This window comes from Brachypodium distachyon, chromosome 3, assembly GCF_000005505.3.
Source record: "Brachypodium distachyon strain Bd21 chromosome 3, Brachypodium_distachyon_v3.0, whole genome shotgun sequence".
NCBI classification, from domain to species: Eukaryota; Viridiplantae; Streptophyta; class Magnoliopsida; order Poales; family Poaceae; genus Brachypodium; species Brachypodium distachyon.
The window spans coordinates 13,323,908-13,343,684 of record NC_016133.3 but is presented as its reverse complement, the minus strand read 5'-3'; the positions used below and the strand labels follow the sequence as shown (position 1 = coordinate 13,343,684).

General features: G+C 44.0%; 2 protein-coding genes across 2 annotated transcripts; one reads left to right on the top strand and one right to left on the bottom strand.

The window, feature by feature from the left end:
* Window positions 1-414: 414 nt before the first annotated feature.
* On the bottom strand, window positions 415-2,517 carry LOC100822036 (polyphenol oxidase, chloroplastic). Its single transcript, XM_003571341.4, has 2 exons — window positions 1,555-2,517; window positions 415-1,443 (listed from the first exon to the last, which is right to left on the bottom strand). Exons 1-2 carry the CDS (start codon window positions 2,458-2,460, stop codon window positions 610-612), a joined length of 1,740 nt encoding a protein of 579 aa, XP_003571389.2. The 5' UTR covers window positions 2,461-2,517; the 3' UTR covers window positions 415-609.
* Window positions 2,518-7,427: 4,910 nt separating this feature from the next.
* LOC100821718 (starch synthase 3, chloroplastic/amyloplastic) lies at window positions 7,428-19,321 on the top strand. The gene is made up of 16 exons (XM_010236006.3): window positions 7,428-7,819; window positions 9,889-9,952; window positions 10,036-12,969; window positions 13,264-13,478; window positions 14,234-14,504; window positions 15,026-15,201; window positions 15,322-15,429; window positions 15,943-16,052; window positions 16,988-17,090; window positions 17,220-17,390; window positions 17,526-17,654; window positions 17,735-17,917; window positions 18,034-18,165; window positions 18,284-18,395; window positions 18,505-18,628; window positions 18,720-19,321. Exons 1-16 carry the CDS (start codon window positions 7,724-7,726, stop codon window positions 18,850-18,852), a joined length of 5,061 nt encoding a protein of 1,686 aa, XP_010234308.1. The 5' UTR covers window positions 7,428-7,723; the 3' UTR covers window positions 18,853-19,321.
* The last annotated feature ends 456 nt before the right edge of the window (window positions 19,322-19,777 follow it).

Genomic DNA, 19,777 nt, shown 5'->3' with positions numbered 1-19,777 from the left:
ACTCGAGAAATGTTGCGAAGCGTTCATATATGCTTTTACACCAAGCAAAACTTAGGTGTAATCTGAATAAATAATGTACTCCCTACGTCCAGAAATAAGTGAAATGGATTTAAATAAGAATTTATACAAATTCAAGTCAATTATTTCGGGACGGAGGGAGTGAGATGGATGTTTGGCTTGTCGAATAAAGAGTTCGTTCAACTCGCCCCTCATAAGATTTTTTGGCCTGGAAATCTGATCATATCTGAGGTCGGATCGGCCAAGCGGATAACTTCCTGCGCCACCACACCTCTCGTCCATCTTGAAGGGATGAAAGCCATGAACTGCAATCCGGCACTTCCCGTCTCCCTTTCATTCCCTTCAAATAGAACCGGAAAGGATTGTACTGAACGAGCCTACTTTTCTTTTCTGTTCTTGAGAAAATTTGCCCGTTTCTATTGGTTCTCTTGAGGATATATATTTTGGCCGAATGAACTAAAAGGATAAGAATTGGACTCTTTTATTTTTCTACTAGTACATGCAATAGTCGTCACATAATTTCCGAGTGCCCTGGATATGTTGGGGATATGAACGCCGCATTTATAAATGTATCTTAATTAGTCCGATAGATCAGCAAAGCTCGACGCGCAGGTTGTCGACGATGGTCTTGTCACCTTCGACCGGGACGAGGGTGATGTTGAGCATCTTGCTCCTGTTGCAGTTGAGGTCTTGGATGAGCTCCTGGAGCTTGAAGCGGCACGACACGACCGGCTTCGTCGTGGCGGAGCCGGTCATGGTGCCGCCGTGCGGCACCGTGGAGAAGGATCCGGCGAACTGGCTGTTCTGTGGGCCCACCTTGTCTTCCTCGCCTCTGGGCACGTTGACGAGCACGTCGAACTTGACTTGCTCGCACGGGTCCAGCGTGACGTCAACCACCAACACCTCGTCCGTCTTGGTGCCGTCCTTCTTTGGCCTCTCCACCGGCAGGTACTCCATCCTGCCCTTCTTGAGCACCAAGGGTAACGAGGAGTTGTCCTTGGCGTCGCGGGTCCTGTCGTCGATCTTGATGGCCGCCGGCTTGATTCGCCTCTCCATCCACTCGAGGCTCTTCTTCTCCTCGTACGTGTACCCGAGCTGCTTCTCGGCATCGAGGACGTCGCGGACGGCGATGCGCACGGGCCGCTTGGTCTCGTCGTAGAAGACGAAGTTGGTGTTGAGCCACTGGTCGTTGGTCAGGTCCTCATGGTTCCCGAGCTTGGTGCTCCAGAGGTGCCACATGCGGTCCACGTTGGAGTGGTTGGAGTAGAAGACGGGGTCGCGCGCCGCCGTCTTGAGATTCCCCATGTGCTCCCCCACCCAGATGTGCGCCGCCGTGTGCGCCCCCGTCTCCAGCGATCCTACGGGGGGCTTTGTCGTTCTCGACGGATAGCCGCCGTGGAAATCTACCGGCTCTTTCACGTTCATCTGAAAGAAGAAGAAGAAGAAGAAGAATTTTGCACGAATCTCAATGACTGGATAGACGGTTGTTAGCAAATTAAAGCGAGTTAACTAAATAAGCGGCGAGCAAGGACGTACCTGACGGTACATGGCGCAGAGGTTGCTGTCGATGAGGCCGAGAAGGTCGTCTTTGAACTTGTTAGGATCGGACTTGACCTTGGGCGAGAGGCTGAGGTCGATGAAGGCGCCACGTTCGTTCTCCGGCTTGCGGTTGGCGTCGTAGAGCGGCGAGTCCGGATTGGTGAACGCGGCGGGCAGCATCATCCCCGCGGGGGCGTCCCAGTTCCAGTAGGGCAGGCCGAATGCCGGGTCGCCGACGAGCTCGCCGAGGATGCCCTCGAAGAAGTAGATGTACATCCGGTGCCAGGGCGCGAAGATGGAGGAGAAGTGGACGTCGAACTTGGTGGCGTCGGGCTCCCCCGGGGAGCGCGCCACCACGTTGTATTTGCCGTCGCAGTAGGCCTCGTGGATGGCCGCCTGGTTCTTGAAGCTCCGCGGGTCGTCGTCCGGCAGCTCCTTCATCCTCTGGAGGGCTAGCTCCAGCTTCTCGACCTCCTGGGCCGATAACAGGTGGGCCGGCCGGCGGACCCGCGGGGGCCCGGTCGGCGCGGGGAGGTCGCTGAAGTTGACCACCGTGGCGTCGTCGTAGTCGGTGGACCCGGCGGGGCAGACGAAGTCGCCTGCCGAGACGCATTTCAGGACCTCAGACGTGATCGGCATCGGCTGCTTCACGCCTTCGGCGGCCAGAAGCCCGCGGGCCCGGCCCAGGGTGCTGCCTGTGGTGGCGGCGGTGAGGCCCAGGAGCACGTCCCGGCGGTCGATGCGGTAGCTATCGTCGTCGTCCCCGGAGCTGGCCATCGCTTTGCACGACAACCGGCGGCGGCCGTGTTTGGAAGGCTTGCTTGTCAGAGGAAGCAGGCATGCAGAAGCGGAGGAGGACGTAAAGGGCACCATCGTCATGGTGCCTACTACGGAGCTCGACATTCCAATGAGTGTCTGTGTGTCTGTGTGTATGGATATATGAACCCCGGCCGGGTATTTTTATAGTACGTGCGCGTGTGTGAACGGCAGACACCACGTACCGGCTGTACGCCATATATGAAATTCTTAGAAATTCTTAGAAACGAAGAGAACAGACACATAGCTGATAGCTGCTAGCTGTATATATGGACGGTAGTGATCGAGTCTATCCATGCATGTTGTGACCACCCCCAGCAGACACCGCGCAATCCCCAATCGATACGGTAGGCCGCGTGCGTCTGGATCGATCACCACGCGATATATATATGATCTACGTTAACGTGCGAGCCTATAGCATCCAGATGCAAGCTTTTACCATTGATGCAGACATTGTCGTGTTTAGCGTGCGCATATCTATGTGTAGATGCGTTTTTTTTTCCCAGTAGAACCACATCATCAACAACATTACAGAGAGTGTTAAAAGTAATAAAAATAACAGGTATGTTCTTGAACCACCTAGCTACGGCAAGAAGCACTGAAACGAGTCGAAGATGGGTCACCGTCCTCGTCCCCATTTTCACCGGAACCGAGCAGAGCTTGTGGTAATAGATGATGGGATAGTCATCGTGGTAAGGCCCCAAAGGACCAGTGCAACAGAGTAACAACCATCGCCAAAGGTGAGAATCACAAATCGAAATAGCCAGACCTCAAATCACACGAACAAACACGAAAGCCGACCGAAACCCAAGGGATTCACGTCCGAAAAGGCGGCCGAATACTAGGGATTCGTCGGACACACGGCTCCACATGCCCTTCACTGACGCTAGGCGCACTGCCGGAGCGAGAACAGAACGGGAGGACCTTAATTGTTCGGGTGACAAGATATCATATCACTGCCACCTCACCATCTTGAGAAAGACACTGAAAGCTAGGAGGTTAGTTGTATCGATTCATATTGATTTGATTTCTCAGCAAGTATAGATACTTCTTCCGATTCTAAATTCTTGTCGTGGTTATAAGTTACATGTGGCCATACTACACAACGTAATGTACGCCTCACATTCGATGGAGTGTCAAAAGTGTGGCAACCAAATATCCGATGTACTCCCTCCATCACATATTAAGTGACATTGTATTACATGTACGAAGACACTTTTTGTATATATAGATACATCTATATTTGGGCAAATTTGAGTCATATAGGACGGAGGGAGCATATAATTAAAAACAATACACAAGAGACACGCTGTATTGAATGAATGAAACATGCATGCCGAACACGGACATGCACGTACGTACATAATTCTGGGTTGTACGTATGGGGTATGATGGTACGTTTCGAATTGGACTGTTGGGAATTAAGTTTGTCCTGTACACATGTGCGTACGTATAATTCGATCCGGTCCCAAACAAGTGCAGCTGGCAGCTTAGATCTCGTTGTCGATGCACGTGACACACGTTAGCTGGAGGCTGGAAAATCTTTTTTTCCGTTTATAGAAAAATGCATTGATGCCAAATAAGTTTACTACGAAGATGTACTAGCTAGTAGTAGCACTACATTTCGTGGCCACCATTTTGCTGCAGAACCAGCAACAAATTAATGGATCAGAGATATCATAGCACCAGAAAGAAGCTGCAAATTTTCATGGTTAACAATCATGGATCAGATATCATTAAATTTCTGCTTCTTCAGTCTCGACATCTCAAACATACATTACTGAGATAAAACAAGCCGCCGTTTTACATGACCCAAAATCGAAATCCCATCCATACAAAGAGATCGACCGTATAGATCGATCGGTTACTACTGATGGAATTTCTATGCAGATTTCTGCAGTATTGCCATTACTGCAGAGCAATTAAGCAGCTTCCAGCAGGGAGGCAGCTCCAGGAACAGCAGCTGCTGTAGCCGAGGAGATGGAAGCGAGCGCGTCTACTCGTAACCTGCAGCTGGCCCTTGGAGAGGCGGGCTTCTTTCTGGGCACGGTGGGCATTGGTGGCGGCTTCCTCGCCGGATTGAGGTTTGTTGCTGCCGCTGGCCCTTGAGGGCGCGCAGGCTTCTTCTTTGATCCGAAATTAAGGTCGAGCAGGTAGACGTAGCTCGATCCCCATATATCGCAGAGAGTTTCTTTCAACCCGGAAGGAAGAGAGGAGCGGGGCCAGCCGAGGAAGATTTTGGGGAGAGAATCACGGTGATGAGGGAGTAGATCGAGCCGAGGAAGATTTTGGGGAGGGATCGGTGGCAGCGCGCGCGCGATCCTGCGGGAGATGGGTTTCGGCGTTGGACGGGGCGGACAGACGACGTTGCAGGGGACAATCCGACGACGTCCGGAAAAAGGAAATCTAGACGTATTCTATTCCAGGAGAGCTAGCGTTCCGTCTGAAGCTAGCTCGCGCCGCGGACGCGTGCACACTTCCGTGAAGAAATTAGCACACTCTCATCAAACTTGGTTTTAACAGAAATGATGGTTAATTCATCTTGGCCGCTTCACTCGCCAGCAGACGAAACTTACCCACGGCATGCACCTCATCGACATGCACGCAAACCGGCCCATGGACGGTCAGAATTGATCCAATCTTTTGCTTTCCTTCTTTTCCAAAGCTGGTCCACAACACGCAGACGTACCCTTTTTAATATACTCGGAATTAACCAACGGAAAAACAAGTGTTAATCCCAAATCTTGCTCTTTTTTCCGACATAGCAAAATAGCACTCTCCCTCAGATCAATATTACTTGTCGCAATTTTGTCTACATACACATGTAACTAAGTAATATAGATCAAACGGAGTAGCACACTTGCTTGATTAGTTGCATCCTTACGACAGAGTTTTTTTTTTCTTACGAGGAGGATGACCGATTATTAATAATTGTCAACAACAGTACAAAAAGCCCTCTAAATAATAAAAATTACAAATAGGTCCTTGGACCACCTAGTGACGGCAACAAGCACTAGAACATGCCAAAAGACAGGCCATCAACTTGCAAAAGGAGGGCTTGTGGTAGTAGACGGTGGGGTAGTTGTCGTGCTAAGACCCTAAAGAACCAGCGCATCGGAGCAGCAACCACCGCCGAAGATGAGAACCCTAGAGCGGAAGAGCCAGACCTAAAACCACACGAACAAACACGAAAGCCGACCGAAAACCAAGGGATTCGCCGGAAACCCGAAAAGCTGGCCACGTCCCAAGGGATTTGCTGGACACACATCTCCAGACGCACTTCCCGAGCACGAACAGTGCAGGGAGGACCTTGTTCTGGCTACAAGATGTCGCCGCCGCATCACCATTTTGAAGAAGACACTGAAAAATCCTAAAACAAAAAATGAGAAGTCAACCCGCCGACAAGTGGTCAGTGTTATAGTAAAATGTATAAACCCCCCTTATATGGGCCGCCGAGCCATAATTTTTACGCGGCAAACACTAAATCAACATTTCCTATGATTGGTCAACCTGCCAACGAGGCACGGTCAAAGGAAGTTAACAAGTCGTTGAAAGGGCATTTCTCTCCTAAGTGATTTTGGTGGAGATGAAAACATGTTGTGTGTCTAATTGTGTGTCAAGTATTCAGATTTTATAAAGAATTGGCACAAGACAATGAAGTGGACCCTCAAGATGCTAAGAAGCATAGCGGTATTAGCGTCTTTTTGATTTGATTTGAGTCGTAGGACATTCGTACTATTACGTACACAACCACACAAATTGCACCCACTAAAAAGCCTATCCCAAAAAGTGAGAGAGAAAGAACAAAATTCAGCTCGTTGTGTTTTGCCTGCAGTGGCCGGAACTTCCGCCCCAACCTCCGGGAGGAAAATGCGGAACTTCCGGGAATATGCAGAACTTCTGGGTAGCCGGAAGTTCCGGCTCCTGACCGGAAGTTCCGGCCTGTGTCTGCGCAGAGCATAACGGTTCGATTTTGGGGACCCCATATAAATACCCCTTCGTCCCCGACGGGTCTTTTGCCCGAGCTTTAGCCAAGAACAACCCCTCTCTCTCTTCAAGAACACAAGAACTTCATTTCCCTCAATCTCCCTCCATAGTTGATCCCCCAAACCAATACTTTGAGATTTGGAGAAGAAGATTGAGATCTAGAGTTTCACCATGGTCAAATGCCTCCTATGTTCAATCAAGGAGATCCCTCCATGCTAACCTCCACTAACTATGTTGATTGGTTTCATAGAATGAGAACTCATTTCAAGAGCACTTCAACGGAGTTGTGGAGAATTGTTGAAGAAGGATTTTATGTTCATGATCCAAATAATACGACACCAAGAGAGCTTGTGGACAAACAACTCAACCAACATGCAATTGGAATGTTTAAAAAGGCACCAATGAGGACATAAATTGTGACCGATGATTTTAGGATCAACAAACCACTTTCTCGTGTTCAAATGTCGGTATCTGAATCGTGTCCACAACCTCAACTGCTGATTGGTAGATTTTCATCTCTGCCTTGAAAAGGTTTTCTATATAAAGGAAAAGCTTGGATAACCTACAAAAGAGAAGAATGCTAGACCGTATTAGAACGATCCCTCAATCCTGCCAATCATCCTGTTGGAAACAAAGAGAAGTGGCTGCCTCACCACAATCAAACACCTCGTCTTCCGCATGCTACAATTTAGGTTTTCATTTTTTTTTTCTGGGTGTTCTAAGCTTTGACCATCTCCATGGCTCTATCTTACCCGCCTTCGGATACAAGATATTCTCATTGCCTCAATTTCATTGAAATAATAGAAAATTCGGTTTTAGAGGGGAAATCAAAGCTAAACATTACACAAACTGGTTCACCATTATCCTTCCATCAATGAAAAAAGTACTCTCTCCGATTTTAAATTCTTGTCGTGATTTTAGTACACTCCGATTCTAAATTTCGTACTAAAATCACGATAAGAATTTAGAATCGCGGAAGTACTTAAATAAATAAATAAACTCACCACTCTCACATTTTGCAACTCAGTGGGCCCACAGTATGCACTTGCATTTCCATGTGTGATGTGTGCACACAGAAGCCATCGGTCGAGAAGCACCTCCGAACAAGAAACCAAGACGAACACTAGGGATCAAAATTGGTTCGGGAAAAATGTCGAAGGAGAAAAAGAACCCTTTTTGATGTGCTGATGCTGCTGGGCATTTCGCGGGATCCCCAAGCAAGCGAGGAGGCGCCGCGCTGTGTACCATTTTTAGTTCTTTCCTCGTGAGGGGGGAAAGAGGCTAGAAGCTAGATACGGGGGGAAAAGGGCCGAGGGGACGGCAAGGCGCCGCTGTTTGGTGGGTTTAGGAGGTTTTGGGGGGAATGGCGATGGCTCTCCGGCCGCAGAGCCCTCTGTGTCCTCGGAGCCGGCAGCAGCCGCTCGTCGTCCGCCCGGCCGGTGGCGCCGGCCTCCCGCAGGTACGGCTACGTTCTCCGCTGTCCTCGATCCCTGCTGCTGTTTGTGTGCGATTGGGCTGGTTGACAGGAATGTTATCTGATTCGGGAATTTCAAGTGGTTTTGATTTGTTTCATCTCGAGAATATTCTATCCGGGGACGGGAATCGAGGTGATTTTTTTGCGCCGGGGGGTTCTTCCCAGGGTTTTCTTATGGTTCTAGGGAGGATTTCGATTTGCGTCATTTCAAGAATATTGGTACAGTCTGTGTGTCTGGGATGCACAGTGGGTCAAAGCAAGGTGATTTGTTTGCAAATAGTTCAGGACGTGAATTCTGCTCTATTTGTTGATTTTCCCCGGTTCTTGTGTTTCGGTCTTCATGATCATCCAAAGGTTTGGTGCTAGTGATAATGCTGGTTAAGTTGAAGTGAAAATTTCACAACAACTGCACCTTCTATATTTGTTCGTACCTGCAGTTATTTCTATATATGATGCGAGCATTGCTGATTTTGTATGAATCGGTCTTTGGCTGCCAGCAAAGTGAGTGAATTTCTAGTTCACATTGCAAAAATGTGTTCATGGAAGTAGAAAGGGGTCAAATGGATGACATCATTTATGTTGCATTGCATCAGAGAAATATATTCTTGCTGAGTAGTGAGGGTCAGAAGGCTTTTAGAGAGCATCTGAGAGGCCTGAATAGATTGGCAATGATTTAAGTATATACAGGATGGAAAAGAAGTGGAGAACTCATCTGATCTCCTGATGGCAATTCTGTCATGCTAGAAAGCATTTTACAAGAAAATTATAAGGAAAGTGGACTACCTTGTTACAAAGTGTCATAATGACCAAACGTTATGAGATGCAAGTTAGCATCACGGTTGATATCTGTAAATGCGAATAATTTGGGCGCGAATACATTAGTTCACTGGATTCAAGTCCCATGTTTCGAAACTCCTAGTTTTAGCGTACTTTGGTGGTTTTGAAATATGATGATAGTCCGACAAATAATAACTTTATAACCAAGAGCCTCCAAAAGAATTTGGGCCTCGGGCAGACACACTTTGTCATGCTCAAACTGTCGGCATTCCAATTGTCGCCTCAACCTTTGCTGATTGGTGGATTGTCATCTCCACCTTGGGGGCCTTCATCGTAGAGTGTTTGCTTGGATAATATGGAAAAGAGCAGAATGGCTGTTTCTCTGAGAACCGTTCTCAATGCCACCAATCCTCTTTGCCAGAATCAAGCAGAAAGTGTTTCACTGCCAATCGCTGGGGCCAAACACCTTGCACATGTCCCGTGTGTTCTATGTTTTGAGCACCTATCTAATCTGTGTCCAGATACGGAGATGTGCTATCTCCATGCCTTGGTTTTATTTTAACATGATAGGCAAATTGTTTTGCTTCTTTCCAAAATTTCAATATCTAGCAGTACAATTTACAGAGGCAAAAATTGTAGAAAAATCGAGCTGCACAATCAACACCATCAGGCACTGGTTCACATTGTCCCCCCATTAACAAAAACAACAATAATTAATTAACCTCACCATTGTCCATATACTACCTTGACATGTTGAACAGGCAGGAAGGCGACCCATTGGGCCCACAATATGACAACTGCATTTCCATGTGCGTGCACAAAAACCATCCGTAAGAGAACCATCTTCTAACAAAAGACCAAACAAAAAGAAGAGATCAAAATTAAGGAAAAGGTTAAAAGAAACAGGAGCCTTCTTCTGAACATTCCAGATCTCCAAGCAAACTGAGTTAATTAATAGTTCGAATTGTGTCAATGTGTTTGTGGATGGAAATGGGGTAAACTGGATTATGTCCTCTCTGTTGCACCAGAGATATATTCTTGACGAGAAGTGAGGTCTGAAGGCAATTCGATATAATTTATTGAAATGTGATATTAGCATCTGATGTACTAAATTCAGTTTTGATTCGTTGAAGTATTACTTTACTTAACAGATTCATTTATATAATGGGATACTCTCTGTTTTTCCCTGAAATAAATTCGTTTTGGTTTTATATAACAACAGACAACACCTTTAGCTGCAAAACTTGCTTGATGTTTCCTCTTTGTTATTTTTCCAGCCTTTATTAGTGACCAGCAGATTTACTCGAAGCAGGATTGTTCGATGCATGGCAACAAGTTCAGGTTTGTTGAATAATTTATCCGAATATTTTTAAGCACATTATCTTTTCTGTTAAGTTTATGTTTGTCGAAATTGGGTCATGCAGATTCTCCTAATAGGAAATCAAGGAGGACTATATCTCCTCATGTCGAAGTCATTTCTTCTAGAGGATATACTCCAAGACTCACTGTTGAATTGAGCACCAAGAAGAGAGAAGATGAAGAGACTGTTGGCACATACAATAGGCTATTCAGTACTGATGCAACAGAATGGACAGGTAGTAGAGAAGCAGGAACTGCTGAAGCGGATACACCACAAAATGCTTCAACCGGATCAATAATGGGGGAAGGGGATGTGGTGGATCAAGACATATTTGAGGTGGACACACCGAGCAGCGTAACAGCAGGGAGAGTGGATGCAGCAGGCAAAGCTGGGGTTGAACAAGACATATTTGAGGTGGATTTGTCAGCAACTGCATTGAGCAGTGCAATAATTGGGGGATTGGATATGATGGATGAAGATGGGGCAGTACAAGAACAAGAATCATTTGAGGCGGTTTTGTCAGGAAATGTTTCAAGTAGTCCAACAATTGGGGAAGTGGATGTGGTCGATGAAGCTGGGCCTGCACAAGACACATTTGAGGTGACTGTGTCAGGGAATGTTTCAACCAGTGCAATGATGGGAGAAATGGATGCGGTTGATGAAGCTGGGTCTGATCATGACTCAGCTGAGACATATTTGTCAGGAAAGGGTTCAAGCAGTGTACTAATGATGGGACTGAATGCAGTTGATGAGGTTGGGGCTGATTATGACATATTTAACATAGATTTGTCAGGAAATGTTTCACGCAGTGCAACAATGGGGGAAGTGGAAGCGGTTGATGAAGCTGGGACTGATCATGGCACCTTTGGGACATATTTATCTATTGCAGCAACGGGAGAAGTGGGCGTGGTTGATGAAGCTGGGGTTGATCGTGACATTTTTGAGACAGATTTGTCAGGAAATGTTTCAAGAAGTGCAGCAACCGGCCAAGTGAATGCGGTTGATGAAGCTGGTGCTGATCAAGACAAGTTTAAAGTGAATTTGTCTGGAAATATTGCAATCAGTGTGGCACATGAGGAAGTAGATGTGATGGATGATGCTAGAGCAGAAGGAACATTGGAGATGGATTTGTCAGGCAGTGTTTCAGGCAATGATGAAGAAGAGGCTTACGAACAATTATATCCAGCACTGTCTACAATTCCCATGGGGGGCAATGCTATGGATAAAACACCTGTATGTTTGAAGCCTGAGCTGACACTTGTCAGGGTCCATGAACAAGGCGAATCAAATTTAAGTGTTCATGAGCAAGAAGAATCAACTGTTACTTTCTATGAACAAAATCAACTGGCGATTCCCTTCCGTGAGCAAGAGCTAACTATTATTGCTTTTGATAAACAAAACCTGCCAACTGCCAAATTCCCTAAACAAGACCAATCTATTGCTGCCCTTTCTGAGCAAAAGAAATCCATCGTTGCTTCCTATAGACAAGACCGATCAATTCTTGATTTACCAGAACAACACCAATCAATCATTGGTTCGCATAAACATGATAAATCAATTGCTGATGCCTCTGAACAGATCCATTCCATTGTTGGTTCTTTTAAACAACGCCAATCAATTGTTGCTTTCCGCAAACAAGACCAGGCAATTGTTAGTGTTCCCAAGCAAAAGCAGTCCATAGTTGCATTCCGTAAACAAGATCTTTCAATTGTTGGTCTCCAAAAACAAAACGTATCAATCATTGATACCTCGGGAGAGGAACAAACAAAACAAGTGGCTGTTATTGATAGGCATGATGCATTACATATGAAGGGAGTGGAAGCTAAGGATGAGTATTACACATATCAAAAAGATGGTGGACATGCGCTTCATGTAAATTTTGATGTTGACAACTTGCTGCAGAAACATCAGACCGAAAGAACCGAAGAAGCAGTGGGAATGACTACCAGCAAGAAAGTTAACGAGGAACATATTTCCATGACTGAAGATCAGATAGGTGCTGCTAAAGAGCAGATGATAGTTACTGAGGATGGGCTTTCTATGAATGAAGTTGGAACAGGGGTAGGTGATAAAGTTGAACATTTACTTTCTGAAGAAGAGCTTTCCCAGGCAGAAGACGAAGTGGGACTAATTGAGGATGATGGACAGTATGAGGTAGATGAGACCTCTGTGTCCGTTGAGCCAGATATCCAGGAGTTGCCACAGGATGTCGTGGATCCACACGAATTACAGAGGATGCTTCAAGAACTCGCTGGCAAAAATTACTCGATGGGAAACAAACTTTTCGTTTTTCCAGAGGTAGTGAAAGCCGATTCAGTAATTGATCTTTATTTAAATCGTGACCTAACAGCTTTAGCCAGTGAGCCCGACGTCGTCATCAAAGGAGCATTTAATGGTTGGAAATGGAGGCTTTTCACTGAAAGGTTAAACAAGAGTGATCTGGGAGGGGTTTGGTGGTCCTGTAAACTGTATATACCCAAGGAGGCCTACAGATTGGACTTTGTGTTCTTTAACGGTCGGTCAGTCTATGAAAATAATGGCAATAATGATTTTTTCATAGAAATAGAAAGCACTATGGATGAAGATATATTTGAGGATTTCTTGGTTAAAGAAAAGCAAAGGGAACTTGAGAGACTTGCCATCGAAGAAGCTGAAAGGAGAACACAGACTGAGGAACAGCGGCGAAGGAAGGAAGAAAAGGCTGCAGATGAAGCTATTTGGGCACAAGTGAAGGCCGAGGTAGAGACAAAGAAGAATAAATTGCACAATATGTTGAGTTTAGCCAGAACATGTGTTGACAATTTGTGGTACACAGACACTAGCACAGATACAAGAGGGGATACTGTCAGATTGTATTATAACAGAAACTCGAGGCCACTTATGTATAGTACTGAGATTTGGATGCATGGTGGTTACAACAATTGGACTGATGGACTCTCTATTGTTGAAAGGCTTGTCAAGTGCAATGACAAAAATGGTGATTGGTGGCATGCAGATGGTACGATATTCCACACTTTGCCTAGCTAGGTATTATATATATTCATAACATAGATTTGATGCTGGCGTAGTCCTATAAACATGGCATGTATTTCCTTGTTTTATTAATGGCATGAGTAAAAAAGTATATTAACTTGAAGGCCAGGTAACATTAGCATTTAGCTTCTGATCTTGGTTTTCTTACAGTACATATCTGACGAGGGGAATGGAATATCTATCTTAAAAGTTACTGAATGCTTTCTGCTCCATGAAGCACTCAGAAGATATGTAACACCTACCTTTTCTTTGTGTGCAGTTATTCTACCTGAAAAGGCACTTGTGTTAGACTGGGTTTTAGCTGATGGGCCACCTGGGAATGCAAGGACTTATGATAACAATGGTCGACAAGATTTCCATGCTATTCTTCCAAACGTCTGGACTGAGGAAGGCTATTGGGTGCAAGAGGAACATAACATCTATACAAGGCTTCTGCAAGAAAGGAGAGAAAGGGAGGAGGCTATCAAAAGAAAGGTCAGTTGCAACAGAATCTTTGAGTGATTGATCGCAGTCGTTAGTTGTACGGGCAAGGACCAGCTCCCTTGTGGGATTTAGCTGGCGCTGTAGTAGAGCTTTGGTAGGGAAGAACAGTGCAATGGCCATGCTTATGTATGCAACACCTGGACTTGGAATCTGTAATACTGAACCATCTACATTCTGGTATCCAACTCTGTCCCAACCAAATATAAGTCGGTTCTGGGCACGGCTAGGTCTGGCTTAGGGACGACAGCAGCTACTGCATCTTCTTAGCCCCTGTTTGCTTCTTCATGAATACAAATATCCCCACATGATAAACTCGGATCGGGTCCGGCGATACTTCGTCGGGTAACCAGTTGAAAGACCTATGCCATATTTAAATTAAGTTCCAGTTTCATCAATGGAAACTTCGACCATAACGTGTCATTTTTTGCTGTTAACCAGCTGAGTGCTGGCAAACATTGAACTGGTATCGACCAGTTGGCTAGAGGCCACACTTATAATGCCCCAAATTACAAATAACTTGCCATTTAGACCATTCTTACGTCAAATTACAAATAACCCCCTAAATGAGGCGGAGGCTGACTGGTTTGATAACTAATTCATGATGACCACACAGTTGGCACTATTTTTTCAGAACTTTGGTTACCACTTAATATTATTAAAGACAAGAATAACTGTTCTTTGTGGTGGATACATCTGATGTTTGAACAATAAATATCTGTTAATTTCTGTCCTTTTTGTTTACACAGACTGAGAGAAGTGCAAAAATGAAAGCTGAGATGAAGGCAAAAACTATGCGAAGGTTTCTGCTTTCCCAGAAACACATCGTTTATACTGAACCACTTGAAATATGTGCTGGAACTACAGTGGAGATAATATACAATCCGTCTAACACGGTGCTGAATGGGAAGCCGGAGGTTTGGTTTAGAGGCTCCTTTAACCTTTGGATGCATCCAAGTGGTGCATTGCCACCCCAGAAGATGGTGAAAGTGCAAGATGGCTCGCTCTTGAAGGCAACAGGTTTGAGATTTCTTACATTATTATTCTTAGTAGATAACTTTCTGGGATATTGGTGTACATATTTACACAATAAACACAGTCAAGTGTTACTAATGATGTACATATGGTATCTGATATATACTTCAGTTAGACCTGAATCAAAAGGTGATATAGTTCTATTATTGTGAAAAGCTTGCAAGTTTAATGCCATCATAGATATGCTACTACCATATAAGCTTGTAACTATTTTTTCTCGAGAGCGGGACTAGGAGAATCTAGCTGGTATAATTCCTATATGCCTACTTCCTTTGATATCTTTATGTTGTGACAGTCACTCAAGTGGCAATTTAGTGGCCAAATTCATGTTAAATTAGTTACTGTTTAGCTTGGTTTTGGAATCTTGGTTGTAATATTCCTACAGTGGGGCATTATATATCCTACTTCCCTTGTTATTATTACTTAATTACACAGTGTAATACAGAACAACACCAAGAAGTTCCATCCTTGCTCCTTAATTGTCTTTCTCCATGTTCCTTGTCCAGTTAGCGTTCCACCGGATGCCTATATGTTGGACTTTGTTTTCTCCGAATCGGAAGATGGTGGGATCTATGACAATAGGAATGGCATGGACTATCATATTCCTGTTTCTGATTCAATTGGAACAGAAGATCACATGCATATTGTCCACATTGCTGTTGAGATGGCTCCCATTGCAAAGGTAATCCATATTTCTAAAGCTAATTTATGTGATTGTAAGCAAGATGTCATCACCTTTTTCCTTTTTTTTCTTCCTTATATAACATAATACGATGCTTTGGCATGGCCAATGCTCTCATAGGTTGGAGGTCTGGGTGATGTTGTTACGAGTCTTTCACGTGCTGTTCAAGATTTAGGCCATACTGTTGAGGTTATTCTTCCAAAGTATGACTGTTTAAAGCAAAGCAGCGTAAGTTAAAGTACCCACATCTTGCGTTGTCTTTTATAATGCATTTCCCTTTTGATTCTGTGAGGCTTTGGCTTAGTTGGTGGTTGCTTAACTGTGCTGCACTGAAGTTATTTTATAATCTGCTGTGAAGAAATATTTCCTGAAGAGGTATATACAAAAGCAGGAAAAGTTGGTTGGTCAAACAATAAAAATAGGTAAAAAGCAGGAGGGGCAAACAGGATTACGGGAACCACTGCAATACCAAACACAACCTTTGTCACTAGAACTAAAGTTAATTGCAGAGCTCCTGCTGTGGTTCCAAAGTTGTATATAAATATCACCTTTCAAGTCACAAACGTCACCAAAATTTGAACTCAAAACACCCCAAACTTTTACATTCCTCTCACTGCGATGGGGGGGCTTTGGGGTGGTACAGATCCCGGTAAACCCGTTAGCGGCTCCGGTATAGGGGATGCAGATTTCTGTTGTTTTATAGTACACTCTAGCAATCAAGTTTCATATATTTCAATGCAGGTGAAGAATCTACATTTGTATACAAGTTTTTCTTGGGGTGGTACAGAAATAAAAGTATGGACTGGACTAGTCGAAGACCTCTTGGTTTACTTCCTGGAACCTCAAAATGGGTATGCAGCAACTTATGTATAGCACCTGTGATATAGGCCATAATAATTTCCCTTTTTCTCAAAATTCATTGTGCTAGAGCCTAGATCTTTCTATTGATTCTTAACACATATATGTTAGCAGTGTACTATATGCAACTAACCTTATTTAGTTCCTACGACTACTATTCTCTTAGAGATTACAGAGGCTACGAACTAGAATTTTTTGCATTGGCAGGTAAATGCACTGATTAAGAACTAGTTGTGATATGATACTCCCTCCGGCCGGAATGACTTTTTCTTAATTTAGTACAACTTTGTACTAAATCTGAGACAAGTAATTTCGGCCGGAGGGAGTATGTGAAATTAGTGTCTCCTTGATCTCTTTTGGGCCAGAGGAGTTTGCTGAAATTTTGTCAGTAAATCCCACCATTTGGAAGTTTTGACTTATTTACTCTCGAGAGTGCATTTGACTGGCGCATTTCAGCTTCTCTAGATCGTAGAGTCGAATTGCAGGAAGTGTGTACAAACTTTGTTTTCCTTCTGTGGATTACCTAATTCCATTTAAGAGAAAAGCATAAATAAATTTAGTATGACAGTCAGATCTTGGCTTGGAACGACATAAGCAATCAGCACTGTTTGCACAAACATGAAAGGCCGGTAGTCGATCAAATTAAATCGACACGGTAATGCACTAATGCTAGGAAAATGTGGTGACAACTCCACTCCCAAATTGGTGTGAATTTTAGGCGTGTCAAATGGTCAATAGAACACATGTGGATGATTAAGAGACCAGAACACGCTGTACTCTTTTCATCAATGCATTTATAAGATTTAATGATAATTGTATCATTTGGTCCACTTCCTATAAGTGTACCCCAATCCTCTCAAGAACTCTGCTGGCGATTTTGCATGCAAGGGGATTCACACATATACCATTTTGACATTTACTTTTCTAGGATGTTTGAGGTCGGATGTGTATATGGAAGGAACGATGACCGCAGATTTGGCTTCTTCTGTCATTCTGCTCTAGAGTTTCTCCTCCAGAATGGGTCTTCTCCGGTAAGTGTTGTTCACAATAGTAGTGCTTATATTATTTTTTTAATCTTGTAACACGTGTTCTCCGAACAATTCCCTTGCTTGTTTCTCCCCTTTCACCTCAGTTAAAATAGATATGTCTCCTCCTGACAGCATATAATACACTGCCATGATTGGTCAAGTGCTCCGGTTGCCTGGATATATAAGGAACACTATGCGCAATCCAGATTGGCAAGTGCCCGGGTTGTATTTACCATACACAATCTTGAATTCGGAGCACAATATATTAGTAAAGCAATGGCATACTGTGATAAAGCCACAACTGTGAGTACTTCAGTGTCTTGTACTTGCTAATCATTGTGTCTGGCACAATTTGTATCACAGAGTATTATTCACGGGATTATTGAATCTTATTCTTGTGTTTTGTATGTATTCAGCTATTTTTTCCAATCCATGCAGGTTTCTCATACGTATTCGAGGGAAGTGACAGGCCATGGTGCCATCGCTCCTCATCGTGAAAAATTCTACGGCATCCTCAATGGAATTGATCAAGATATCTGGGATCCATACACTGATGACTTTCTCCCGGTACTGATTTTTCAAAGTGAAAATAGATACCAAAATCACAACTAGTTTCCTGCTTAACTCCGTTATTCAAACTACTTCAGGTCTCTTATACTTCTGAAAACGTTGTTGAAGGCAAGAGTGCTGCAAAAAGGGCATTGCAGCAGAAGTTTGGACTGCAACAAACTGATGTCCCTATTGTTGGAATCATCACCCGTCTGACACCCCAGAAGGGAATCCACCTCATAAAACATGCAATTCATCGGACTCTCGAAAGCAACGGACAGGTTCATCCTTGTGTAGAATAAACCTCTAATGCTTCTGTAGGAAGTTGATTTATCTGTAATTATTTTTTGTTAATCTGCAAAACAAATCAAAATGATTTACAGTGATGTGTTTTTAGGTGGTTTTGCTTGGTTCAGCTCCAGATCCTCGAATACAAGGTGATTTTTGCAGATTGGCTGATTCTCTTCATGGTGTTTACCACGGTCGGGTGAAGCTTGCTCTAACATATGATGAACCTCTTTCGCGTCTGGTGAGCTCATCATCCTACACCATCCAGCCCTCAATTAAAGGAGTTGAAGATTTATCATATAAATATTTTTTTGCAGTTATCATATAGGAGTAATTTAAATTCATTTTCCCTTCAACAGATATATGCCGGCTCTGACTTCATCCTTGTTCCATCTATCTTTGAACCCTGTGGCTTAACTCAACTTGTTGCTATGCGTTATGGATCAGTCCCCATAGTTCGGAAAACTGGAGGTGTGCATATATACAACTTAGTTGCTAAACTGTTTGTTGCCATTATGGCGCACTGCTTTGGCATCTATTGAGCTGGACATGAAACGAGATATATCCTTTCTCATTGCAGGGCTCTATGATACGGTCTTTGACGTAGATAATGATAGAGAGCGGGCTCGATCTCTTGGTCTCGAGCCAAACGGATTCAGTTTCAACGGAGCTGACAGCAACGGTGTGGATTATGCCCTGAACAGGCAAGTGCTGCTCCTCGACGATCAAATAAAACTTAGCTCTGAATTCAGTAATGTTCTCTTATTCATCTTTCTCTTCGGTACCTCGTTTCAGAGCAATCGCCGCTTGGTTTGATGCCCGCGACTGGTTCCACTCCCTTTGCAAGAGGGTCATGGAGCAAGATTGGTCATGGAACCGGCCAGCGTTGGACTACATCGAATTGTACCATTCCGCACGCAAATTCTGATACCCAGCAGAACCAGCGCAAGGACAAGCATGTTGTCGGATTGGATAGAGTCATACAGGTTTACCATTGCCAGGTTTCTGGATACTGCTGTGCAGGTCCTTGCCCTAAATATCCAGTGCCGCCTCCTCCTGCTAGCTGGGGCAATACAGAAAACGCAGTGCAGTCTGCACATGTGGCCGGCAGAGGTTATGTAATTGGGATAGCTGCAGAATGAAAGTGGTTCAAGGATTTCTCTATGCTCCCTAGTTTTGGTTGCTTTATGTACATATTCTGTAAGTTCTTTGGGAAGACATGGATCGACATTTACAATTTCTCTTCCTCTTCCCTCCCATCTGGAAATGTTTAAATGCATCGCTGAGATACAAGCTAAACTTTGGATGCTTGCTAGTGTCAAGGCCCTAAGGGGACTACCTGGCTTTCCCTTGCATGGGAGTAGCTCTCTGCTGTTTATTCTTCGTTTTTTGGCTTTTGTTTTGGGTTTCAGCTCTTCTAATAGAAAATGGCATGTAAATTGGATTGGTATTGCTAACGGGGGTGGACTGCGGGTTGATTTTAACAAAATTTAAGGTTGCAAATGAAAAAAAATAATACTAGATGCTTAGATCTGGACCAAAAATTAAAAAAAATCCAAATGAACTTCATTAAAATGCCATTTAATCCAACTAAATATAACAAAATTTAAGATTTTTTAATACCATTTTTATACCAAGTTTTTTTAATACAAATTCGAGTGTAGCTCTTTTGATTGATACTTCCTGCCGGGTCGTTTGATATGGAGTAGTATGTACGGCTATACTACTCCCTCTGTTCCATAATTTGAACTAAAATAGCGACAACAATTATGGGACGGAGAGAATATGTCCTAAGCAAGCTCAGTTGAGAATGGCTAAAAAAAAAAGAGTACGACTAATTATTGATTTTTGCT